A 26,981-nucleotide genomic window follows, 5' to 3' on the forward strand; every position below is an offset into this window, starting at 1 on the left:
TTGCATGTCAAGTCTACCAAAATATTGCTGTCCCTGACCCTGCACAGCAGAGCTGCTCTTTACTGTGTGCCGTCAGCAACGCGAGCGGCAGCAGAGAAGCTGCCAGGTTTGCTGGACATCTTTGGAGGCTGCAATACAAATACGGGGAAACCCCCCTGCTGAGATATCTTCCATATTACTCTCACATCCCATTCAAGGTATCATATAATTAAAAAACAGGTAAGTGAACTGCATAGCTGGATGAGATATGCATGCATTTGCGCCTTTTATTTTCCTAACTTTCTACTCTAATTAACCATCTTCCATCAGGAGAAGAACTCTCTCCATGGAAATCACATGAATAAATTTTACACAGTTCAAAGTTACAGTTCCCCAAGCAGCTATAGTGTGACCACACTATTCATATATACCAAGGTGTTAACAGCATACACAGCATACACATGGAAGACGGCCAAGCTACAGCTATGCAGGACACATTTTCCAAATCCTGCCCACTGACTGTTAAGTAAACTTATTCTCTTCCACCTGGAACTGCCTAGCTCTGAATGACAGCAATTACAGCAATTGATACCATTTCAGTCCTAGGTGGGGAAGATCATTGTCACGTTTTTTTTACTGCGATAGCAAACAGAGACCCCAAACTGGGTCTCTACATCTACTTCTCAGTACACTCACGATGATTTTCAAGTTGTCAAACTATAGTCCCAGCCAAAATCAGTGAGGACCCTGGGGGAATTGCATTGGTTGTACTCAGACTTTTTGAAAAAATCTTACCAATCTATACACTTGACATGAGGCCTAGGTGAGCTAACACCCACTGAAAGTCCGCTGGTATACTATATATAGAGAGAGATATATAGATATATGTATATACTCTTTCAGATTAGTCCACAGGGATGAAACTTGAAGCAATCCAGTATGGAAATTTGAACCTATAAACACATGAAGCTCATCTAACCTCAGGACTATGAATACTGTGAATGAACCTTTACGAATTTTAGCAATAGTCTGTTATACTGTAAAACTACAGCATGACACAGTAAAAATATAGCAACAAATTTCAAATACAGAAATATATTTCAAATATATATATGCCATGATGTACTTCAAACCAATCTCATGCCCAGTTGGTTCACCTGCTTCATGACTATGGACTTCTCCAGCACGACAGCACATCTTACTTCTAGGTAGTGTTTTCCTAATATCTCATGCTGTTTCAATGTATCTCGAATAAACAGTCTTTTTCTAGGAAGCTGTAATTTAACTGCCATTTCTCTCTTTTTAATCTTTCTTCACCAAGCCAATTATAATTATGGTCCTTCCTTTATGAGCTTTTCCGAGAAAGCCTGACATGGCTAACTTTTTTACATGCATTTCCTGACACGTATCTTTGGTTGTGCAAACCCATATGAGACTTTCCTTATAGGGGAGCATGTGACTTTATTATGTGAATTCTGCAAACTGAGGCTTACATTCTGCTTTAAAAATATAGTTTAAAAACACAGCACTGCATTCGAATAAGACATCACTGCCCTTTAACTTTAATGAGGCTTTTTCCACCAAGGCTGCCTGCTTGCCTCCATCTCCTCACCGGTATTTACTGGTACAGCGTAATGCTGAGCACTGAGGAGATGCAGACGTGCAGGTCTGCCCAAGCACTCTGCACACAAGGAGATGTGGCCCTCGCGTGAGGACTTTGCAATTGAAGTGCAAGTTGAGAGAGAAGACATAGGTATTAAAACCAGGGTGACGATTATGTCTGGGGAGCATGCGGTGGTCACAGCCTATCAGCTGCCCACCTGCAAGCACCATTTGAGATATGAGGTCTATAGAAAGATCCCTGCTTTTACTGAATTTTTTGTTTGATTTGCACACAAAGAGGCTCTACTGCAGCTAAGCCTTCTTCCTTCAGGGTGGGACTGTGCCTACACCTGCCTGTGCTGCTCAGCCGTGCATCTGACCAGCTGCTGCAGGAGCTGATGTGCCAAACCATTGCTACGCTTGCCCCACCTAAACAAGAGGATGCTTACTCCAACAAGCCTGAAATACCACCAGTGTAAAACTCCAATCCACTTCAAAGCCAGCTATGGACCAGAACCCAGCCCTTTGTTCCACAAGAAGGTCTGCTGAATTAAAAGAAATTTACAAAAAGAAAATAAAAATAAATTCACAACCAATATCTGGGATTTACTTAAAAAAGGCTGCCAGTTTCAGGGACCTAAGGGATTTTGTCAGCGAAGGTTATTTTCTTGCTAGGGAAAGAAAACTAACCATAAAGCCAGCTCATTTGCTCTTGTATCCCCTCTTCATTCTTCAGGTTCTCTTCCTTGTTTTTCTTAATATCCCATTCTTGAAAAACTGGTAGATGTACTCACTGTCATCCAGCTGGGGCAGCCACAAGTTGCTCTTTTGTTTCAATGGTGAATTGAAGCAGAAACCTATTCAGTCCCAGGCTGCAGGGGAGCTGAGCTGTGAAACACCAGCTAAAACATGACGGGGCACAGCGACAACCGAGATGCAAGGGCACAGAAGAACCCTTCCACCCCACTGCCTGTGAGAGCTGCTCATTCTTTGTTTGTTTATTGCTTGCAACCCTCTCCTATGATTATCTAGAAAACAGCTTTAAAATCCCTAGTGCCAGCTGGCTGCAGGCCAGGCAGAAACGTTTCAAGAACCTCTCCTTCCACTGAACACAGCCACGGGAATCGCCGCCTCAGCAGATTCAGAGCCTTACCCAGCCAGCTCACATCAAGAGGCTCTTACTGTCACCCATTTGCACAAACTTTGGACCAAACCCACGGACTGACACCACTGGGTTGCAGACGACTCCCGAGACCTCGAATGGTGCAGCCAAAGCAGGAGGACAACGAGGTAAAAACTGCCCTGCTCCAGGAACAGGGAGCACCTCTGGGACTGGATTTTCCCCCTGCAAACCTGCACGGGATTTACTTTTGGCTCCATCCAACGCACTCAGTGATTCCTTCTGCAAGTTGGTACCAGCTGTTTTACCACTCTGTGGTTTTGGTTCCTGCATTACCTTTTAATATTGTTCTGAAAGGAGTGCAATTGATGTAGCTAAGAAGCAGCACTATTTTGTACCAGAAGTGAACTACCTACAGAATAATCATTTAGGGTAATTTTTTCTCTTTGCATACTTTACATAGATACTATGCATCTATGTAATTTAGCTCTAAAGGGCTCCAGGTCACCCAGAAAAGAAAAAGGCAGAATCAGAGAATGCATTAATGTGCTCCTGCAGTTAAGATGAAATCCACCTCCCAATGTTCATAATACATCTCTAACTCCAAATAAAAGACCAATGCAAAGCATCTCTAGCATGTAGCACTATATTATCATTGCTTGACTACCAAAGGGATCTTAACTGTAAAATATACAGCTGTCATTTAGAAATGAACCATTCTACCTTTTCTGATTTCCTGCCTTCTAACGAACTACATGGTCATTCATGTAATGAGTTGCAAAACTACATTCAGAAATCATGCTTCTAGTCACAGTGGTGAAACATAAGAAATATTAAAGAAGTCACTCTTAGAAGTCACTCTTTTCAGCTGAACACACAGAGAAATTAAAGCATGCTTGTTTTAAATAGGATTTTCTAAGAACCCCATTGGTAGTCTGATGATAACTTGTATACAGTTGTCATGAATGCTTACATTTTAAGTTAGCATTATGCAACCGTTGGGACATTTTAATTGCAGATAAACACCTACTAACCAAAAAAAAAAAAAAACCACCAGTCTTTTCTTTAGATATTAAGTTTTAAATGCCAGTGAGCAAGTTTGTTTTTCAAGCAGGAACATATTTCAGTTTTCAGGATGACAGAGTCACTCATCTGAAAAAATCAGTTCCACTTGCTAAAATAAGCTAACTGGTTTAAATAAATGCAGAGTAAGGATAAACAGGAAGGACATTTTTTGTTATATGTTTATGCTTGTACAAGGTACAATTGTTTCGGGTTCTGGATTTCTAACATTATCACCAAACCACAAAAATCACAGAAATATTTTATTTTCTATACTAAAAGGTCTCAAGAGTACATCAGGTCTCATGCAAAACTAGGGGAAAACTGACATATTCAAACTGAATTGTGCTATACTAGCTGGTAAAGAAATAGTATGAGGGTGGACTGGTGAAATCTTTGATGGGATAACAGACCACCTGATGAAAGAACCATCTGATTTCTGCTTTGCAGCAGGTTAGCAAAGGACACCCAGCAGAGCGTTTGCTTTAAATACAGTTTTAAAAGCTGGATAAACACCAATGATTTAGGCACAGCCAAAAGTGGTGATTAGCAAAAGTATGCTGGGAGCTGGGATTAGTCATCTAAGCTCCTCACTCAGTACCAGGCAAAAATTAGGCACACAAAACGAGGATTCATAAGCACCAGGACCCCACTTCACCCTTGCCAGCAGAGAAGGGGGAGAAGGAGGGAAGGATGTGACCCCGTAACTCTCCCACAGGCAGGTAACGAACTCCCTGCTGCATGCAGATGCAGTCAAGTATTTACAAAAACCTCACAGGGAGCCAGTCCTTTAAAATCCCCTGCCCCTTTCATCTAAAAGCCCGGGGGCGGTGGCTGCTGCGCTAGCATGAGAGAAATTCAGGCTCAGATCTCTGGAGTCTGAACTCCACCCTTCCCCTGCCCTGTCTGCAGGGCATCCTGGGGTGAGCGTGTCCCCGAGCTGAATCCCAGGCCCTGGGGGTGAGGGGTGAGCTGCCAACACTGGGGTACCCGTGGGCTGGGAGTAAATAATTTGCCAGAAACACCCACCTGAGGCTGAGGTTGCCATGGCAAATGATCCTTCTATTAATTACCAAGGTAAATGGGCATACGGGCTTGTAAACCTTAATGGCATGGAACTAATGCAAACAATGCAAACCCTCAGGCTGCTATTAATCATGCTTCCATTCCAAATAATTTAAAAATTAATGACTTGTTTTTGTTATTTTCCTTCAGATACTGGATATCTGATGAATGGCATTCAGATGGCTGATTAACCATGCCTTTGCTGGCATATCTGCAAGGATCCAACTGGCACGGGAAAGGAGAGGTATAGCAGCTATCTCAGACAATATTTATGTGTACCTGTCAGCAGGCAGTAATGTTCCAGCTACACACCTGGAACACGTTCTCCCACCCTTCAGCAGCAGCATGGTAGTTAACAACTCAAAATTTGAGGATTTACAGCCCCTCCAAAAGTCTAAAACCTCATTCTTATAGCTTCTTGCTTCCTTACTGACTGTCTGATCTCTGAGATTCTGCTTGATTTTGCTCTCTAATGTATTTTATAGTCTGAAGTCTGGTTGTCTAACCGGATGCATTGTACAAACCTATGTCCCGTCAAATGTAAACGTCCTCCTGCCTACTGAATGTTGCCTTGTTCCCAGCCACGGAGCAAAGGGCGCCTGGAGCTCCTCACCTACCCTTCTCCCATTGTCCGACGCCCCTTTCTCATGCCCCTCTTATTCATTTGCTCTGGGACATAGACAGTCCTTGTCTTTTCAATCCACCCTGATGTATTATTTCTTCTTGGAAGGGACTAAACTTTTGATTTTTGTCTCAGGCTTCCCTTCCTAATGAAAAAAAAAAAATCTACTAAAGAGAGGAAGAAAGTTGGGAGTATCCACCTGTGTGTTCCTAAGGCTCCTTGCATGCAGGAGAACACCTCTGCCTTTATTCACACAGCCCATCCTCACAGGCTGACTAGATTAACCCCTCCATGTTAGGGGAACTGCTAAATATCCACTGAAAAAACCCAGAGCTGTCAGCCTGGTTTTCTGATCTTCCCTCACAGTCCAGGGGGAGCACAACTGAGCCTTTGCCAGCGCTCATACACCTGGGTAACCTGACTCACCCATGAAGCCAGCATGCCCTCCTGCTAAAGGATTTGTCCCTATGGAGAGCAAGTCTTTCTCAGGGCTACATTCTGGTTGCTTAACCCCCCAGCACTCAGCCATCAGAAATTAATGTGCTGATGTAGCAAGAGATCAGACTTGAGGTGTTACTGATTGCCACCTATACGGTTCTTTCAGGAAGACTTGTCACCTGAATGTCATAAAGTTAGACCTCGCCCCGACGTCATTCAGGGTTGCTTTCATCACATCAGTAGCTCAAATGAGTACAGGAAAGCTTCCATGAACCACCTCAGCCTGGGATCAGCCCCTGCAGAGGCAACATCTCTCCTGCCCTGGAGCTCTCAAAGAAGGAATACACGTTTCTGGCCTTGAAGAATTGTCCTTCCTTTATGTGCCCAAAGAAAACAAAATGTGGCTTCTTCCCCTCAACCCCTGCCACCGTCCTGATCAAACTCTGATTGAACTGTTTGGCTCAGACAGATTTCAAACACTGAACTCTCAACCCAGCCTATGTTACCATGGCGTGAAGCCACCAGCACAGGTGAACCCACCAGGTATCCGACCAGTCCACCCTTCCCACCAGAAAACAGCTTCCAGCTGCCTGCCCACCACCCTGCTGCTGGCTGCAATGGCACCCTGGCACAGGACAGGCTCACGCAAACCTCCCGCCTCATGCCTTGTTGAGCGGGGGATTTTTTCCAGTTCAAAAGAAAACTTTCAATTCAGTGTCATTTTCATAAGTACTCAGGGAACAAGGCTCGCAGAAGAAGGTATTATCAGCTAAAAAGTCAGTTGGCAAAGTTCTTTCAGTTTTTAAGTGTCATTTTGTGCAAAATGACACATATAGTCTTTCCCTGCCTTAATTCAAACACCTCGGAGCCAAGCCTGAGGACCATTTCATACCTATGAATTTACATGAAAACAAGACCCCAATGGGACAAATTAGCTTTTGGATCATTAGCGATGTACATGGCATGGAGAGGCATTAAAAACAAAAACAGGTTATAAACTTTGCTGGAAGACATATTTTTCACACTTTATTAGTGGAAAATAAGGTGTATTTCTAGCAAGGACTTCACAGAGAGTGTGCCTTGCCCATAAATGTCTGAGTGCCTGTTTAGTAAAGTGGAATGTGAATATCTGTGAAACCCAAGTGAAAACATGGGGCTATGGAAAATATACAACATATATATGAAGATCAACTCCAAACTTCTACATTCCCAAAGAGTTCAGATGTTACTATTTTCAGATATACCTACAGTTCTATACTATCTCCTCCGTGGTTTAAGACAGCTTCAAAAATATGCTTAGACAGGCTAGAAAACTAAACAGAAATCCACTGGAAGAGAGAAGAATAATTTCTTTCTTTTCCTGTCTTTTATGACATCTGTTAACTGCAAATAACATACTATTATGCTGCAGTTTTGCCTTAGAGCCCAACGTGGAAGACACTAGTCTTTCATATCACTGAGAAAGCATTAACTTCAGAAAAAAAATAGCATCTGCTGCATTCACCAAATTTATCAGTCCAGAGTTCAACACTGCTCTTACAGAAACTGAAGAAACTCTCATTAATTCCAAGGGGTGAAGGGCTGGTTGTGAAAATCCTAAATATGTTTTACTAATAGAATTCATCTTGTTAATAAATTGGCATGTGAACCCATTTCTTCTGGCTGCTGAAAGCAGCTTGTGGTTTGCTTTTATTCTTTTGAACACAATTAGCAAAGCTCTCCAGCAGCTGAATAGACCTATTCATCTGAACAAATTATTCTTTGGCAGAGTTTTGGGGGGGTTTTTTTGTTTGTGTTTTTTGTTTTTGTTCTTTTTTAAAATCTCCTCAAAACTCTCTCCTATCCTGATGTAGTCAGAAGAGACACAAAAGCCTGCCTGTCATTAATCTCGCCTGCCTGTGCCTGAAAAGACAAGTGGGACGTACACTGCTGAATACATCACATTTTCAGCGTCTCTCCCAGTGACACGACTGAATTGCTCGCTTCTCCCAACTCTTATCTTAGCTGGTGTACAATCCTAATTAAAAGGCTGACGTAAGGAATACACAGGGGGAAGAGTCTGGCACGGATGTTATGGATGAGATTATAAAGTTTATGAGCACGGCTACCTCCCACATAGCTTTTGTAGTTAACTGCTGGAGCTTGAGCAGTTGCTCTTATGCAGACCATTTCTCATTTCAGAGGGCTGAAAACATTAAATAAAACATTTGCCCTTTTTAATAGTTAGTAGCATCTCACTGATCTAATTAATCTACGTAGTTCATTCTTCCACTGAGATAACTTTACAGGCAAATTGGACTCCAGTTCCCTTCTCCTGCTGCTCATTTTCGCTGTGCAAAGGGCTGTGGATAGGATAAAACCCATGCATCCACCTCATGAATGATGCTGCCATGTAGTTAACACAGCAGAAATACTTGTTTAATTAGCTACATTTTCAGCTTTTACATGAGAAGAAAAAACAAGCCATGGGTGGTCCGTAACCTCAGAAGAGCAAATATCCCAGGTTGTAAAATCATCCCAGCTCAGAATACTGTGTTGGACATAAAAAAAAAGCATTTATTGAATTTTAGGCCTGAGTTGGGAACAGAAGGTTCATTAAGAGCTTCCAAACTGCACCCTACCGCCAATTCATTAAGTGTTTGGCATTATTTAATAAAAATGGCTCATGCATACACTTTAACTGAAACACTATTTATTCATAAACATTTTTAACCAGAGTATCTGTTGGGAGTTAGTCATACGCCAATTCAGAGACAGTTTCAAATTCTTTCTTCAAGTAAATGCTGCAATTCCCATCGCTAACTGCCTCACCTAGGCTACAGGTCTGCAAGCAGAGCTTGTCCTATATTTTGCAACTAAACCAAGGATCTCAATTGGTTTATAGAGACCAGGACATGTTGTTGTTAATGTCTTGGTAATGCATTAACATTACAGAAATGAGAAAACTGATATTATTTGTGTAATAGCATTAAAGTGATTCTACTGGCCTCATGCCCGAGCCCCAAATCTGAATGGACTTCTGAAAAAAATTCCTCTTTTTTTGACTGTTTTATCAGAGAAGTCAGTTTCCAGGTAGGCACGAAATAAAATGGTCAGGTGTCCTACAGAGCTACTGGGTGTTCCTTGAAAAACAATCATGACACTATTAAGTGCTGAAACAAGGACTGAGCAGATCTGATGGTTCAGTCCACAGTTCTTTGGGTGACATTAACATGACAGTAACTGCTTTCGGACTCTAAAAAAGAAGTGACCAAGCAAACTAATAATATTTGCTAATGGACTCAGGCAGCTGTTGCAACGGGATGTTGCAATGGGACATTGCAGACAGGGAACATCACCATTTTTAGCCTGATCCTGTGCAACTACTACCTACACAAACACTTCTAAGATGCTGTCTCAGAAGCCCTCTGCCACTCTTATTTTTGATGCTGTTTAGATAAAAGGTGCTTAAGGAAGCTTCTTCCTTCACAAGAGACATTCCTGGAGGAGTTGGAGAAACTGCCATTTCCACGCTTTCCTGCACACTCACAAGGCACAAGTTCTTCCCCCCTCTCCATTTCCACACCATAACAACCATGCAGAAACAACAGCAACTTCTGACCTGGGAAAGACATACCCAGAACATGTTTTTCTCTTTCACAGCTGGAAATGAAGATGGTCAACACTCTTTGACCTGTAACTCCTCCAAGGGCCATATGTGTTTTCCATCCGGCAACTGGACAGCTGCTTCTTTAGGACTTTGCCCTTTCTGTCTCCCTTATCTTTCCTTCTGTCATCTGCTTATTTTCCATTTTTATGATATTCTTTTTTGGTAGATAATAATGCCTTTAGGATTAGTGCTGGCAAGAGGCCAGGACAAAATGGCAGTGCTAACGACTTGTGTTTGAGTTAGGGTCACTGCAAGATAATTTAGACCTTGGACCCGGGGCTCCATTTTCCCACGACACTGGAAAAATATGCACAGAAAAGCAGAAACACTGAATGCTTCAAACCCAAATCCCCCCGAGTTCATCATCTTGGGACACAGCTTGCAGAAAATAATGAGGATTATATTTCAACACCCATGGATAGGACTTGAGATGGACCATACCATCAACTATATTTCCACAGAGTTTTTGTATTCAGGAGCAGAATCCAGAAGAAAAAAAATCCATCTCTGTTGCTTCCCACCCAGCCAGCTGAAGGACCTCCCCCTCCCAAGCTTCCCTTGGAAGACACAGCCTTGCCTAGCACACACCCAGGCCAATGTTGCCACTTTCTTCCCATGCTGCCAAAACAAGGATCGGTAATGAGGTGCCCACTACGCACATGTCTTTCAGACGGATAGGAGATGGCCCTTGGTTTGGCTTCTTAGTTTTCCCTATTAGTTTTTAAAGTGGATTTTTTTTTTCTTAAGCCTGAAGGCTGTCCTGAAATGTTTCTCCTCTGAACACAATAGCAGAACAATCAGTTAAAGGAATAAGAAGCATCTCTGTCCCTCTGTCCAAAGTGGGGAAATGCAAAGTTCATCATAAATTACGAAAAGCAAACCAGGTAGTTAAAATTAACATATTGTTAATAAAGTAAAACAGCTAATGTTTTTTGCCATGCTCAACCCAAGGCTACCCCTCTTAAAGAAGTTTTATTCTCCCTTGGTTTATGAGGCTGTGAGAAAGCAGGCAGGAGAGGCTCTGCTGAGATCTATGTAAGTCTACACGAGGACACTCTGCATTTGAAACCAAACCTCCTTCCCCCATAGCCATGACCTGTAGCTCCTCCACAGGGAGACCCAGATCCCTATGGCCTCCACCATGAGCCTCTCATGAGACAAGGTTTGCTGTTTCAGACGGCAGAAAGCCATCGTGGGTGTAGACAGCTCACAAGTACTCCCTCTGCCCCAACAAGAAGAGATTGGGAAGGGTGCGGGAAGCCAGGTGGGAGAGAGGGAGCAGGAAGAGGAGCGGGAGAGGCAGCAGCAGCGGCAGGAGGGGTTCATGCTGCTGCCTGGCCCTGGCACAGGCTGACATTTTTGGGTGAGGGAGTGCTTGGAGCAACACGAAAAGCTCTGGATTGCAGGTGGGAGTGCGATGCAGGGAGTGGCATCCCTCAGAGCCAGGCAGAGGAAGGTCAAGGACGAGGCAGTAGGGAGCCAGGCATCTGCACAGCTGCCCTAGGACAGCCAGAGGCACGGATGTCTAATTGCACAAGCAACCACGGAGTGAGGAAAGAGAGAAAAGGACTTCTGGCAGCAGGTATACAGCTGCGCAAGGAATCTTCCCAAGAAACACAGCCTACAAAATCTCCACCTTGCTGACACTGGGGGATTTGCTCTCTCATGGAGCCAATTCCACTTGACCATAACAGGGCTTGCATCTATTCGGCATCTACCAACACTGAACTTGCGTAGGGTTTACAGTGGGTCTCCATCCTAAAGAACAGCAAAGCATCCCCTTGCCCACCTCCAAACTGCCCACCATAACATGACCCGTCATTCACAAGCTGGACAGACAGAATCCTGAGATCTCAGCAGTTTAACACTTTTCTCATCTGGGGCAATGTCACACCAGCTGCTCTAGAAAAGCCACAGAACTGGGGATGACTGGATCTTTAATATTCAAAATCACATTTCTCACCAACCACAACCACAAGCAGGTAGTAGATTTTCAAGGTACGTACCTTGCTAAGTGACATCTGCAAAAAGGGCACACAGAGGGGAAAAGGGAGGAATAGCACAAATTACAGTCCCACACCTTGTTCACAACTCATTTAGCGTGCTGTTCAGGGAGCAGCAGCTTGAACTCAGTTTGGGTTTCTCTACTAACCCAAGGCAAAGAACGCCAACAAAAGATTATTTCTGCCTGTCTAGACTTTTAAAGTTTCACAGGAAACATACAAGCTACTGATGTGATTCAACATTACGTTTTAAATAAAATATTTAAATAAAATATATCTAAGCGATAAGCACAGGTTTTCTGTAGACAGCTGAGATTGTGCAATAAACTCCAGGAAAGGTAATTTATTACAAGAACCTTACGCTCACCTGCTTGTGCTTGGAACTAAAGATGATGCCTCCACATGAGGGGGACATTGCTTAAAGCAAAGAGCTCAGGCCAGTGCCTAAGTGGGATCTAGTAAATGAGGGGTTTGAGTTGCTTTCTTGAGTTTTGGGCACAAATTTTCCCAAACATTCCTTCAGGAGTTAAAGCAGGTGCTCTGGATGCAGCAGTTCTTTTCCAATTACCCAAGATAACAGCTTTCAAGAAGACTTACTCTTGCTGCAGCACCTCAATTTTACAGAGCACACTTCACAGCAACATTTGAATTTTCTTGAAAACCAACATAATATACCACCTTAGTCTACAAATCCAAAATTTCTTCTATCTTTATGGTTCATTATTCCTCATTATTCCTACGATCATCACCCTGAATGGGAGAAAGATGGTGCAGCTGCTTCTCCCACAGCTATCCCACTGTGGTCTAGGAGAAAACCATGTGTGCAGTGGCTGCCAGACCAGCCTTGCTCTTAGTGGAAAAGAAACACTAACAAATAAAATGATAACAGGAGAAGTTTTGTCTCATGCTCTTAACTGCAAGAAATCGACATTTTTCTTGATAGCCACTTTTCCTATGGAATTGTTTGTATTACAGCTCTTGTTTCCTACAGCTAAAGACTGACCAAACTCTCTTCAAGCCTCTTTTCTTTCTAAGCATATTCGAACAGTTTACTCCCCATCATGGGGAAGGCTGACTGTCTGGGAAGTACTCGTATCAGCATGCAGAAATCCCTATAGGTATGTGCTATACATTCTTGCTTTCACAGAACACTTTCCTATGAAAATCTCTAATGACCTAGGTTTGCAGCTCAAATGCAATTTTCAGAGGCATCTTCCTCCTACATTTTGAGAGATTAAAAAATGACATACTTTCCCATATCCATCTCTAGGGGACAGTGGCACTCCTCTAGGTTTAAAAAAAAACTCGTAAGGACTACAGTGATATTTTATACAGTTTAAAATAAACAACAGCACCACTCTAAATATGCTTAGTTGAGAAATAAGACCACTTTTCTCATTTGCATCAAGAAAAACTTCATCAGATCTAATACAGAGACTGTAACTTTTTGAGATCTGATTCTACCAAAAAAAAAAAAAAAAAAGGTATTGGAAGAGAAGAAAAATGAAGAGTTTCATTTTTTGCCTATTGGGAGAGGGAGAGACCTGGCAATCTGCCTTTCCCCAGCCTTACTGCTGATGAACGAGGGGGAAAGCACAGGACAACAAGCCATTTCTGGTGGAATATAAACCTAGTGCACCTAGACCAAGCCTACTCTTGCTGCCATTTGCATTATCCACAAAACTGGAAAAAAAAAAAAAAAAAAAGAGGCAATTATATAAGTAACAGTGGGCTTTTACAACTGAATCAAAGTGATTTTGTCCTTAGAAGGGCTCACTGCTACTTTTGCTTTAATTTAGAGCGTATTTTGGAAGATGCTAAGACCTGAAGCCTGCCATCAAGTACTTACGTAGTCATCCTCATGCAGACCTTGCTTCTGAACAGAACTTTTCACCTCCAGGGAGAACTTCTCAAACTCAGGCTTCACAGTCCTCAGCAGAGTGATGGTTTGGAGGTATGAGTATGCCTTCTTGGCTTCAAGGTCATGTGTATCTCCTCTTCTCCAAGAGCCATTTCCTAAGGGGAAACCAAGCATATTTCCAACTCCAAATTAGGTACCACTACAGGACTGCTTTCCTTTTTCCACCCAAAAGGTCCCTCTTCTGCACCATGGGAAGATGGCAGAATAGAAGGGAGAACTGAACCTGCTCCAAGATGAGCAGGAAACCGGGCAGGGAGGAATGGCTGGTGGGAAGTTAATGTGTGAACAGAATGACAAGTTCACTCCCATGCTGCTCTTGCTTATTTTTAAAGGGTGGGACGAAGCCTAAGCGTGAGAAGACCTCTACAAGAAATAAAAAAGAAAAAAGAAAAAAGAAAAAAAAAAGAAAACAGTGCCAGATCTCAAATGCAGAGATATTTAAGTTAGAACAAATGAGGGAAGATCCGACCACATAGTTTTTGTTACACATCACTCCACCAGTGACACTCTTGGACAGTCAGAAAGGCACCAGTAAAGTCAATAGTATGATCATCACCCTGAATGGGAGAAAGATGGTGCAGCTGCTTCTCCCACAGCTCTCCCACTGTGGTCAAGGAGAAAACCATGTGTGCAGTGGCTGCCAGACCAGCCTTGCTCTTAGTGGAAAAGAAACACTAACAAATAAAATAGGATCCTCCTGTGCCTATGCTGTATTTACATGTTTTGTGTCATAGCTGGGGAACAATATAACTCAGACCACCAGTAATCAGATTTTTAAAAAGCAGGATAGGTGAGTGGTTGTTAATTAGCAGAGGAGTCCTGCCTACCAGAGCCTGAACTTAGCAGGTCCTGAGACCCCAATCCAAAGCTTCACAAGATAGTGGAAAGGTTCACATTGCCCTGGACCAGGTTTTGTGCTACCCTGTGTAAGCAATAAATAAAAGGAGGCCTAGAGGGAACAGTGGTAACCCTAAGCAGTGTGCCTTTAAATGCTTACAAATAATTAAAATCAAGGCAGTTATTTTTCAAACAGTAACAAACTCCACCATGACTAAATGAGCCAAGACAAAGACTAACACTAAGCTCCCAAGGGCGACTTGGAGGCACATGGGACCCAGAGATGAGAGAGGATGTGGCTGCTTTGCTTGGGTCAAGGACCACGATGCCATTTGGACCAAGAGAAGCAAGCAGTTTGGCCCAGGCATCACACCCAAGGTGCTCCTTGCACAGCACTACCAGCTGCATCGTGTGCCTGCAAGAGCAAATTCACAGACGGGCCACCCCAGTCCCCCAAAGCGGGTGAATACAGAGCCTGCGTTTTACCCTCCCAGTATCCTGGCACTGCTGCTGGGATTCCCTGCCCTGCCCCCTCCCCTTATCTTTTTTTTTTTTGACAATAAAGGTAACTGCAGAATTGCTCTGTGTCCTCAGACAACACAGGGGAAGGAACAAAGGACCTGCACTTCTCTGGAGGACAAGTCCTTCGTTGTGCTGCTTTTGGCTCCAGAGCAGCTCTCATCACTCCCAACACAGGGAGGGAGACACAGGAATACCTGAGTCCTTTCTCCTCACTTTTCCACCCAAGAAAAGTCCTATTTACCACAGCTCAGCACCAAATACGACTGCAAACTTTTTTTTTTTCCCAGCTATTTAATTCTCTTAAGAAGTTCTAGATATATCTACCTTGATTTCGGGATTTCTTTCCCAACACAAAGTTTAACTGGTCAAAATTACTTATGCCAGGATCCTACATATCGGACCTGACGGAAACCCTGGAGAGCAACTAACATCCCACTGTCTGATTTCACCCTTAGGGGTAGCACTCCTCCCTTCAATGCCTGCACCCTGTCCTTGTTAACTGCTTTCGAAAAGGAAGAAATGTACATCTGACAATTGTAAGCTAGCATGTCTTGCTAGCTTCCCTGCAGGAGCACATCAGCCCTGCCAGAGCCTCGAAGCTGAAAAGCCTCTGCCCCCGCTGGGTGCCTGCATTTCACAGGTGTGATATATAAGAAGTACAGCAGAGACTACGGCATGAAGGGGTTTGCTACAGTTTTGCATTTATAAATGGAGATGGCTAAAAAGAGTGAGATTATATACAGAAAAAGTGGTAGTGCTGGTAGAATGTGAATAAGTTTCTGTCCTGGACACTATACATAGTTATTTTTAAAAATCCTGACACTGGGAGCAGGGAAGGTAGACTTGCATAACAGCGTTCCTAGAATAATTTACATATTTTAATTCCTTCATGGATTATTTTGTGGGAGGTTGTCTTGCCACAGTACTTATGTGCAATTATTGCAGCCTTGGCATTTAATACAGCTGCTCTTCTGAAAAATTAAAAATATTCAGAACAGAGGGCAACAACAAACTGCAATATGGTCATCTGAACTTAAAGGCAAAGTGCCAGTTTGCCAATCACACCCACTGTTAGATTTTGTACCTTTTATAATGTGCAAAATCTATTATTACCAGGCACTGTGAACAAAGAATTTCGGGGGAATTTCTCTGTATTTCTTTTTATGCTAGCTTTTCACATGTGATGACCATCTGCACAAAAGTCAACTTTTGACGCACAGCCATTTCACTCTTCATGGGAAACACATCCACAAAGAAACAGGAAAAATGCTTTAAAAGAACTATTACTAAGAAATGTCAGGAAATGCCACATTCTAACTACGCTTCATCAGAAAACAGGTAGTTTTCATTAATCCCTTGGAAATGCTACAAGACTGGACTACCTGTGATGCAAAGGGGGATTCTGCTGAGGCTCCCACATGACGATGGGGCAAACGGGTACTGCCTGCATCACCGTGCTATGTGGAGGTCCCACACCGGTACGGCACAGCGCTGCCCTGTCCATGGCTGAACAAAGTGCTGTCTGCTGGGGGCTGCATCACTGGGGACACTCACCCCACACCAGCTGTGATGACAGGGTCCCTCCTGGGACAGTGGATGGCAACACTGCCTCCTGCCATTGCCACCACCTCCTAGCACATACCGTCTTGGACAGCAAAACCATCACAAAACGCAGCATTTCACCTGCAGCAGTCGCTGCTCTTACATGAGCGTCCCCTGCTCAAGGAGAGCTTTGGGTACCATCCATCCCAGCCAGCATCAGCACTGCCCAGCTGCATCAGCACCTTGTGCCCATCTCAGCCAAGGTGAGGAAACCACCAGCTGTAGGCGAGGATTCATCTGCACAACAATGGACACCTAAGGATGAGGTGAATCACTGTCCAGGGGTGCCTACTTCTCTCCTGTCTCTCCAAAGGGAGCCCAGCTCACACACAGACTCATGCCTTTGTACCTATGGCCAGATGAATCACTTGGGATGCATTTCTGCTCTCTGAGATGAAGCGCAGCAGTAGCACAGCGGTAACGAGCCCCCACTGGCAGCCAGAGGGGTTATTTGATCAGTGGTTTATAGTAAAGTCAAACCTGCAAAGCTCCCAGAGTCTACAGAAATGCCAAAACTTCAGGGTTCTGTGACTGCTGATGTGGGTAGGCCTTCGGCTTTTTGCTCTGGTCCTGGTAGAGGCTGCAATGCCGAATAGTTTTGCTCCTGCATTCCAAATTCAACTCAATAAAAATAAAATCTTGATTGGAAACATTGGCTTTGCTCTTCTTCTGTAGAACAAGTTATTTAAGTGATCTCCTTATTACCTGGCAAAACCTGGCACTTATTTAGCTAACCCAGATGATACATGTAGCAGTACCTGTAATGTTTTATGTATCTGCATCTCTGAATTTAAACAGTTACATACATTCGTTACAGAGCTTTTCAACAGCACTGTTTACTGTGAAATAATCTCAGAAGTGGTAGATGGATAACAAAAAATTTATGCAAAAGAATTTAACTTACAATGAACTGATTTACTAGACTAAATACATCAAACTTTAGGAATTCAGTTGTTTCTGTTGATGAACTTTTTGAGGCTTGAAAGAAAGAAAAAAAAAAGGTTTTCTTCTTTCTCGACTCCCACTTGGTTTTCAATTTGAAATGAATTTGTTATTGTAGCAGATTAGTTAAGGCAGCCTGTAGGGGGGCAATTATTTTCTCAGCACCTGCAAAAGAGGCTGCTTCTCTCAAAAGCCACATTGACACTTCAACAAAGCCTAGTTTCCAGACATGGACTTACCTCAGCTTCAGCCACCTGATGTTGTTTAAAACTCAGCAAACATGAAACGGATCTGGTGCTGTTGATTTACAGCCAGTTGAACATGAGCCAGCAGTGTGCCCAGGTGGCCAAGAAGACCAACAGCATCTTGGCTTGTATCAGGAATAGGGTGGCCAGCAGGACCAGGGCAGTGATCATGCCACTGTACTCAGCACTGGCGAGGCCCCACCTTGAATCCTGTGATCAGTTTTGGGCCCCTCACTACAGGAAAGACATTGAGGTGCTGGAGAGAGTTCAGAGAAGGGTGACGAGGCTGGTGAGGGGTCTGGAGCACAAGTCTGATGAGGAGCAGCTGAGGGAACTGGGGCTGTTCAGCCTGGAGAAAAGGAGGCTGAGGGGAGACCTGATCGCTGTCTGCAACTACCTGAAAGGAGGTTGTAGCATGGAGGGTGTTGGTCGCTTCTGCCAAGTAGCAAGTGATAGGACAAGAGGAAATGGCCTCAAGTTGGCCAAGTACCAAGGGAGGTTTAGATTGGATATTAGGAAAAAATTCTTCACAGACAGGGTTGTCAGGCATTGGAACAGGCTGCCCAGGGAAGTGGTGGAGTCACCATCCCTGGAGGTGTTTAAAAGGCGTTTAAATGAGGTTCTTAGGGACATGGTTTAGTGCTAGAGTTACATTAGGTTATGGTTGGACTCGATGATCCTGAGGGTCTCTTCCAACTGGAATGATCCTATGTTGCTCCAGTATTGCTTTGAAATTTAACTGACACAGCTGCAGCAGCTGAGAGCAGGTTTATTCCCCACCATGTACTGCCATAATATCAAATATAACTGAATGCAGGTATATTTCAAAAATCAAACGTATTTAATTTACATTTTAAAGTCACGTTTTAATTTGACAAATCTATTCCTTTTTACTTGGGGGTGCAATCAGCCACTTACTCTAGTACATTTGAACTGTCCATACCCTATGCAGTACTTTTCCTTCAATACAACTCTGACGAGTATTTTTGCAGATGCAGTTTCTGCTCAAAAGCTGCAATGAATTAGACATGTGATGCCCCAGTACAGAGACGACTACTGGAGACCCAGACCTTGCAGCTGCCCACAGCCCCAGTCATTGCCAGTGCCTCCTTCCAGCCATCTGCACAGACCACTGGGCAGCCAGGAATCCCCCTGCCTTGAGATTGGGCAGTCAAAAATCTGGGGATGGTGCAAAACACCCAGAACTGAGCTCACACACTGCAGCATGGGGTATCCACATCTGGCAACTATAACCAATGTCTCCATCTGGTGCTGCTTCCCCTACAAGTAACTAAATAAGTAATGCCCACAGTGTGTTGGGCATCTTGTGATCCATCCAGTGGCAACTATAGCCACGAGATCCTTTCCTGCAATACCACTGCCCAAGTGGAAGGTAACTGCAACAACAGGGAGAGACGGTGGTGTATTCTGGGACTCAGTGAGGCATATTTTGAGGCTAACAAATCTAAAAATATTACCAGGGTTACAGAAGACTTTGCAACATACTTGGGCAGGAAAAACATTACCATATGACGAGCTGTTGAAGAGTTCAATATTGAAGAAAGCGTAGTCTCCATTGGTCATTCCTTGCCGATGAGCAGCCAACATGATGTTCCTGATTGTGTCACCGCTGGCACACATGATAACAACTGGTGGAATAAAATGGAAAACACAGATAGGAAGCAGTTCAAGAATTTCAGGGAACAGCCTGTTAAGCATGAACGCTGCCAGAGACAGTGACTCCAGCTGTCCTCCCAGTATTGCAACAAACATGACAACACAGAGGGCAAACAAAGCTGATTTCCGAAACAGCTGACAGAAGACAGGTACCAAACACAGGCTTCCTATTCCTTTGTCTCCTCTGAAAATAAGTAAATGAAGCTTGTGTGTGATATAAGTTTTTTACCCCTGCAACATGTGATAAGTTCTGGCTTCAAATTTCTTCAACTGCATATATTCATAGAGTTGATTGCAACCATAAGCCTCTGTTGTTACTTCTAAGTGGATGTAACACAATCTGAAGACGGAGAATTAAGATGATACAATGACATTACCATTTTAATTTCCATTCCATTGAACAGTTTGGTGCAGACTCCCCTAAAACTTAGGTGTCCAGTCTAGAATTTGTTGACTCTCTACAGTTAACATAGAGCAGCATCTCTCTACAGAGACCACATAGTAATCCTAGGCAATGACCTTTGATGAGACACTTAATATTCAGAAGTGGGAAAAGCAAGTGCCATTTCTGAGTGTAAGATTAAAGGTGGTTATAAGATTAAGCAACACAGAGCACCATTTATCATGGACCAAGAGCTAGGCAGGGGGTCTGCTGCTACAAGGGGACCTATAAGCCCACAGATGAGCTCCATGCGGGTACTGTGATCCACACTGTGACAACTGTGGTCGAGAGTTCCCTTCCCCAGCTGCTGGGCAGGGGGAACTTCTCCCCATGCTACCCCTTCCCTCTGCAAAAGGGAAGCAGGAACTCAGGCAAGGTCTTAAGCCATGGGGAGACACCTCCCACGCCCAACACATTATACTATAAATTTTATATAGGTTCACCAAACTACGGGTATGAAGCTACTGACATCAGAGGGAGCAGCAAAGTATTGTAGCAGTGCATGCTTCAGGGCTATATCCTACAGCAAAGTCATAAGAGATCCTGTTGGGATGATGACTCGAAACCAATTGCACGCACATTTCCAAAAACGCCGTCATACATGGCAGGGCTTAAGAGCTACAATAATGTACGCAAATATTTTCACCCCAACAACAAAACAGAATCAAAACCACATTCAGCTTTTCTGGGTAGAAGTGTTATTGCAAGAACAGCAAAGGCCAAGTAAGCCAAATCTTTTTGCACACAATGAATCTTCTCCCATCACTTTTCTGGTTGGGTGCCATCACAGGCATAAAGCTCCAGATGCGCTGCCGGGGTGAGTCACGTTTGGTACATCCCCACGCTTCAGGAGAGTTATACCATGCATAGCTCTGTCCCACTGATTATAGCAGAGTAATATAATAATTTCCAGAGCAACAGAGCAAGACATATTTCATGACCATTGTGAAGTATATTAGCATGAAGGAGGAGAAGAAGAAAAAAAAATTTCTTAAAATAAAATTTGGGTCCAATTTTTTCCAGATGCACATCAGGAACAAATTTGTCTCACTGTTCCTAATTTCAGTATAGGTGAGAGATTTCCCTTTGAAACGTTTCCTTGCTGCCCTCCCAATTCTCCCGTGACTTTGCCTTTATAATTCACATTTATAATAAAATCATAATCTGTAGATGGAATCAAAGAGACTGCCACAACACCAGTAAAAGACACTGGGCAAAAGGAATTAAAAATGAGCGTGGAGGGGGAAACCCTACTTTAGAATACATTAAATCATATTTTGTAAGCCTCTAAAGGAACATAAGGAAAGTAATATTAACTATTTGGATGTGGTTTTTAATCCAGTAGGAGAGCAAAGACTACATATTTCAGGATTTTGAAGCAAATAAGCTATGGGCATGTCTCTCACATTCTTCCAAAAATATAAATTATGTGTATTTAATCTGCATCTGTACCTTACTACCGTGTACATGCAAATGTGTGCGTGCAAACACATAAGAAGTGTTTTCCCTCCAGTATAATAAATGTGGAGCATAGTGATTCTAATATTAATATTCTAAATTTATTGACTAGGATAAATGACTCATCCTACAAATACTTTATAGTTTAATTCCAGTTAAAGGAGTAAGTGTTCCCTTTGCTATGTGCATCCCTTGGACTATGTTCTTATGCAGAACATACTTACACGCAGTCCTGGGTTTGTGACCATTATGGTAAACCTGAGCCTACAGCATTAATTCTGCAGCCTGGCTAACCAAGCCTACAAGGGAGCCTGAGCTACTAATGAAATTCATTAAAGACAAGTAGTTAACTTCTATCATCGTATTTTTCATCACAATTTCATTGTGGCTCCAGGAATTGAGCCTTTTGAAATGGCTCCAGGGACTCAACAGGCAGCAGCTGGCAAACATGGGCATGTGGCTGAGTGTGCCCGTGTCCTCCAGGTCCCTGAGACCTCACGGCAAACCCCATCCAGCAGCAGCCAAACCCATGGGGCCAGGCTCTGCCCTGGGTCCCCGTGGGCCAGCTGATGGGGCAGCTTTCCTACTCAGCCCTGGGAGGGTTTTGACCATGTATCCTGATCTGCTGGAAATCCCACTCTCACTCAGAGTGGCTCAGGGAAGCCTGAACACTCAGGTGGGACCACCACCAGCAGCAACCTCTGGAAACAGAGAAGATGCAAGGTCCAAGCACAGGACAGTGTCACAGTAGGTGCAACACAGGTGCCCTTAAAAAATGGTGAGAAAACCAACCAAACACATTTCTAGAAATTGCTTGGGACAGTGCCCTGTTGCCCACAAGCCCAGTTGCCTCATGGGGGGAACCTCCAAGGAATTCCCAGGAGAAAATAAGACCTCATCTAAGGCACGTGGTGCATCCTTCACATGATATATGACTTTTAAAATAACGTGACAACCTGAAAGATGACATGAGCAGCAAGACCACCCCTCAGGCCCAGAGGAATGTGCCAGGTGAGTCCTGCGGTCAGTATTTGAAGTCAGAAAGGCACAAGTGGAAGCTGAAGGGCCCCACTTGCTGCATTTCACAGTAGCAGCATGAGCCAGAGGACAAACAGAGGTAAGACAAAGGGAAGGGACCCCACAGGGCAGAAGGAGGGGAAAGAAGACAGAGGGCTGCTTTTGTCCAGGCATTTGCAAGTTGCAGAATGATGCAAACCAAAGGTCTCAGCTCAGCAAAGCATTTAAGCCCAGGCTGAAAGCAAGCCTCTCCTCCACGACCGTCAGCATGGTCTGAAGAGCGGAGTTTGCCTTTAGCCATATGTCACATTCCCACAGCACAGCCATTGCTACCTTTGGCTAAGGGCGAACACTCATCTTTTCCTTCTTCAGTAAACATGCTGTTATGCTCCTAGCATCAGGAAAGCCAAACATACACACACAAGCTAGGCTGATTAAAAAAGAAAAGCATCTTTCCCCACACAGTGGCTTTCTCTAGCACTTACACATTTCTTTCTCTACATGCAGTATACTTCCCCAAATGGTACTTACTAGTAAAGCTCTATTTTAAGCACCTGCTTCAGTGAAGAGAGAATTAAACAGCCATATGCTATTCGACCTCAGTTATCTCACACACGCTCCTGCACACTTTAAAGATTTCACAACAGCGTAACAACATCAGCAGTGCAAGGCTGCTCCATCCGCAGACTATGGCACTGTAACACCAGTTGTGCCATTCACATACGGCATGATCTGTATCAGTCCAGTTTGATGCTATTTTAACATTCTACAACCAGGGATATAAAAATTGTACACAATACTTTGTACGTCTACACCTTTTTTGGAAAACAGTAATGGACTTCCTTGAACTTGATCCTGCAATCCACTCCCGGAATACGCCTTTTCTTTTTTTGCAATAACTTGCTGGGGAAGCCTATGGCTGGTAAGAGCCTCTAACAGAAAATGCCTTTTTGATAAGCCCATGTATCCATGCATTGCTCACTTCAAAAACACATCTAACTACAAATTTACATGTCCCAAAGCACTTTGAGCATTTTACTACTTCATGATGCAAAGTCAGTTCAGCCAGCCCAGGTGTGACTTTCCAAGATGTTCTACAAGTAATTTATCTCCCTGGTATTTTGTTAACAGCTGGTGGCAATATAACTGCACACACTCATGGGTTTTGCATCCACACATCCCCCTCAATTCCCCTACATGCATATTATTTATGAAGTACTCAACAGGGCTTCCAACGGCAGGAGTGGGGAAAAGGATCCCCATGGCAAGTCACAGCAGGATTAGAAAAAAACATCTTTGCTTAGACTTTGAACGTACAGAGAGTCACTTCAAAAATCTTGGAGAACAGGCAACAGATTTGCTGCTCCGCAGATGCGGGCAATTTTGAGTAACCCAGATTGCTGGCAGAAAGCTGATTTCTTACTATGCCACAAAACCCTCCTAGCGCAGTCCCTGAGGGCAAGCCTCCCTCCTTGCCATGGGAAGAAAAGTTTTAATGGACTTCTCTGGGCTCAGCTTTAACTTGGGGCCACTGGCCCGCAGCCACGAGGGGATGCCAGCACAGCACCGCGGTAGGTTTCCCCGGCGGCGGGGACATGACGTGACTCCTGCCTCCCGCTGGACCTTTCCTCTCCGGTGCCCCCACTGCTCCAGCGCCCCGTCCCTGACCCCAGCGGCCACCAAACGCCACTGAGGAGCCACGCCAGGCACACCACCACCACCACTCACCTCTCTCGCTGGTTTGAAGGGCGCGGACGATGTCGTCGAGGTCGAGGTGGCGGCTGTTCTCGTCGAAGCTGTGCACGGCCATGTGGAAGGCCTCCTCCTGGAAGACCACATGGACGCCCTCCATGGCGAAGTAGCAGCTGCGCTCGGGGTTGCTGTCGCTGTAGAGCAGCGTGGCCCGGCTCCACTGGTGGTGGCGGAAGAGGGCCAGCAGCATCTCGCCCATCTTGGCGTAGGCGGGGGCGACGCGGGTGAGGTGCGAGTACTCGCCGCCCTTGGCGCCGAAGCCGGCGGCCAGCGCCCCCGCCGACAGCATGGGCACGTCCCAGTGCGCCGCCAGCCGCGCCACCGGCGCCGCCGCGTACTCGCAGACGGGCCCCAGCAGCAGGTCGGGGCGGCGGCGCTGAAGGGCCACCATGTCCACCAGGCTGAAGAGGGCGCGGTTGCCGCACGCCGAGTCCTCGTAGGTGAGCTGGAAGGCGTAGCCGGGCGGCAAACCGGCGCCGCTCTCCCGCAGGCTCCGCACCGCGTACTCGATGGCCGGCCGCACCCGCCCCAGCGAGAAGAGGTAGGCGTCGTCCTGCGGCAGCAGCACCAGCACCCGGATCAGCTTCTCCTCCTCCTCCGCCGCCGCCTCCGCGCTCGCGGAGCCGCCGCCCAGCGCCGCCCGCGCCGCCAGCACGCAGCAGAGGCCGCCGAGCAGCCAGGGCGGCATCGCGCCCGCCCCCCACCCCGAGGCGCCCGAGCTCCGGCAAACTTTTCGCCCCACTTCCCCGCCCGCCTCGAAATTGTTCGGTCGTGCTTTATTTCTCAGGTGTTGGGCGAATTCACAACCTGCCCCAACCTGCGGGTTACGGATGGAGCATCTCGGCTCTGTTTTTCTGGTTTTCTTATAGAGAGGTTATTATCATTATTTTTTGCCTCTGCCCCTCCGGCCGGATCCCCCTCTGGGGCTGCCGGGCTGCGCCCTCCCCGCTTAAGTAGCGCGGGAGCGGCGGCTGCTCTCCGCACGCCCTGCGCGGCGCGGCCGGGTTTGTGCGCAGGGAGGAGCCGGCCCGGCCGCTCCCGCCCGCCCCGCCCGCCCCCTCCGGCCGCCCCCCCCGCACTCCGCTGCCCGCCGGGGCTCCGAGCGTAGAGACGGCCGAAACCGCGGGGCGGGGGTGTCCTTGTCACATATATAACGTTTATGTATGTAATGCATGTATGTACCTTCCTGCTCGGCTGCTGCCCTCCCTGCCAAGCGAGTCCCTGCAAGCAGGGTCGCGAGTAAAAGATCCCATTGGACTTTTTTTTTTTAAATATATTTTTGGGGGGTTGCTTCAACCTGGTTAAGCTGCACTTTACTGCATAAGAGAAGCATTTGAGCCGCCCCCCCCCGAGGGCTCAGGGGTCGGTGCTCGGCAGGACTGGGGGATTTGGGGGTGTGGGGGGTCGCAGCATCAGCACTGAGAGGCGCAGGCAGCACCCTGAAGGGCGCTGTGGTAGGGTACCACCAGGACTACCCGGCTCCTACCTCCTCACCCAGAAGGGTGCCCGTGCTCAGGGTCGGCACAGCCCCATGGGGAAGCCTGCACTGGATCCTTGGCCCCTGCCTGTATCCCTTTGGCGTCTTAGACCCTCATGCCAAAAGGGCCCAGATGCAGTTTTCTGTCACTTCCCACCCACTCTGTCACAAAGGCACAATTTCATGCCCTGAGCAGCAGAGAATTAGTCCTGTTCTGAGATTGTTTTCTTGGGGGTAAAAATTAAAAAAAAAGAAAAAAAAAAAAAGAAAAGCAAATTAACTTTTAAAATTACCTTGACACCGCTGCCTAATCAGAGCTTGTTAAATGCATCCCTGTTCAGCTCTACGTACTGTCTGTAAAGTTGCTATGCTTAAGATTTTGTTATTCTGGGATAAAGAATAAAGTCAATGTGAAATATGCAACATGATTTGTGGAAGAGGCTTTGGAATATCTGGTGCATTTTGACAGCAAAATCTTAGAGTATGTCTATCTTTGGAGTTTTTTGTGTCCTGTAACTGCACACATCCTCAAACCCAGAGCAGGGCTGCGTGTTTTGATGTTTTATAGTTACTCAGAGTGCCAGGTTTGCATATGAAAGGTGAGTGAACTGCTCCTGGCTTTACAGAAGGGGTTGTTTAGTTCAGCACGGAGGTCATTGTCAGGGCAGTATGTGTAAACTTTTGTTGCTGCCTTCACTGTGCAGTCTATGAGTGGGAGAGCTCTGCTCCTGGGGTGACCATCTGCTCACCTTTAAGACGCTTCAATTAAAAAGAAAAGAAAGCTGGGAGCACTTGTGCAATTACAAGCGAGAAGTGGAATGAAAACAGCAGACAACATGATGTATAGAAATAATAGCCAAAAAAGTATTTTTGGGGGAGAGCATTTATCTAACGGGACTTGGTAAAATAAAGAAGCTCAGAAATTCAAAGATGGGAAAGAAATGTGTCTCTCACGTAGTTTTATTTGATTACTGAATTGAACTTCAGAGTGTTCTTGAAGATTACATAAACATCCACCCTGGTGAAGCTGGTTTTGTATGTTCCTGTACTGTAAGTTATGTCAGGCATTTTTTGTTGTAAATGACTCCGTATAACATAGTGGAGATTAAGCAGAATGTTACAATATACAACACGCCAGCCATCTTCACCACAAAGCTTGCAAAAACATTTTCTTAAGACACATTTTGAAATGCTGACCTTTGTAGTCACTGCTTTATGGTGACCCTACAGATGTGTTTACAACACCGAAATCTGGATGGATCTTTCTTGATTCCCTCCTTCCCCCACCAGAATATCTTTTTCATTTTATGTGTGAGCTCCATACTCTCCTAGCTGTCTTATTTGAGCATAAGCTGTCTAAACACAATGGAAGAGATAGTATGCTCATAAATCACAGGGCTGCCATCCCTCCACACGGGCTGCTCCTTGTGAGGTAAAGTACTGCTGGGAATGAATAAAAGTGGGAGAAGCAGGGCCAACATGAGGGGAAAAAGAAACAAAAGCCATCTAGGCAGTCCTGTGTAGCAGCAGTAGCGTCAAGACCAATTTT

General features: G+C 45.1%; 1 protein-coding gene across 1 annotated transcript in view; it reads right to left on the bottom strand.

Annotated features, from left to right (window-relative positions):
* NPR3 (natriuretic peptide receptor 3) overlaps positions 1-24,643 on the bottom strand; it is a 47,382-nt gene extending 22,739 nt beyond the window's left edge. Inside the window, exons 1-3 of the mRNA XM_065657122.1 lie at positions 23,932-24,643; positions 19,136-19,258; positions 13,390-13,556 (exon numbers count right to left, since the gene is read on the bottom strand). Coding sequence (XP_065513194.1) covers positions 13,390-13,556; positions 19,136-19,258; positions 23,932-24,643 — 1,002 coding nt within the window. The remainder of the gene's footprint in view (positions 1-13,389; positions 13,557-19,135; positions 19,259-23,931) is intronic.
* Positions 24,644-26,981: the final 2,338 nt, after the last annotated feature.

Source organism: Caloenas nicobarica, chromosome Z, assembly GCF_036013445.1.
Source record: "Caloenas nicobarica isolate bCalNic1 chromosome Z, bCalNic1.hap1, whole genome shotgun sequence".
NCBI classification, from domain to species: Eukaryota; Metazoa; Chordata; class Aves; order Columbiformes; family Columbidae; genus Caloenas; species Caloenas nicobarica.